At 32.1% G+C, this 299-nt stretch overlaps 1 protein-coding gene across 1 annotated transcript in view; it reads right to left on the bottom strand.

The window, feature by feature from the left end:
• Window positions 1-202: 202 nt before the first annotated feature.
• The window catches only part of IPO11 (importin 11), an 85,613-nt gene continuing 85,516 nt past the window's right edge, over window positions 203-299 (bottom strand). The window contains 1 exon segment of the mRNA XM_009895503.1: window positions 203-299. This exon segment is cut by the window's right edge and continues 104 nt beyond it. Within this exon segment, the coding sequence (XP_009893805.1) occupies window positions 203-299 (97 nt within the window).

Raw genomic sequence — 299 nt, 5'->3', positions numbered from 1 at the left:
ACAAAGTACATTATTAAAAAAATAACATAAAGCATTACCAAAGTTAGTTTGATAGCAACAGCAGAAATTTTTATTTTTTTTAACACAAGTTATTTTCAGCTCTCAGTAGGCTCTTCCATACAAGATAGAAGGCTAGAGTTCTTTCTTTTTTTTTTTTTTGAAGGGGAAATTGGACATAGAAAAAAATCTTGTTCCTGCTTATTTAGAAGCCTTGTAAAAATTCTTGTAGCTGTGCAACTATTTCTGTATCCACGGTTTCCATAAGTGCCTGAAAACCTTGTTCTCCCAGTAATTCCTGC

Source organism: Charadrius vociferus, unplaced genomic scaffold (genome assembly GCF_000708025.1).
Source record: "Charadrius vociferus isolate BGI_N301 unplaced genomic scaffold, ASM70802v2 scaffold581, whole genome shotgun sequence".
Taxonomy (NCBI): domain Eukaryota; kingdom Metazoa; phylum Chordata; class Aves; order Charadriiformes; family Charadriidae; genus Charadrius; species Charadrius vociferus.
This window is presented reverse-complemented; position numbering and strand designations above follow the sequence as displayed.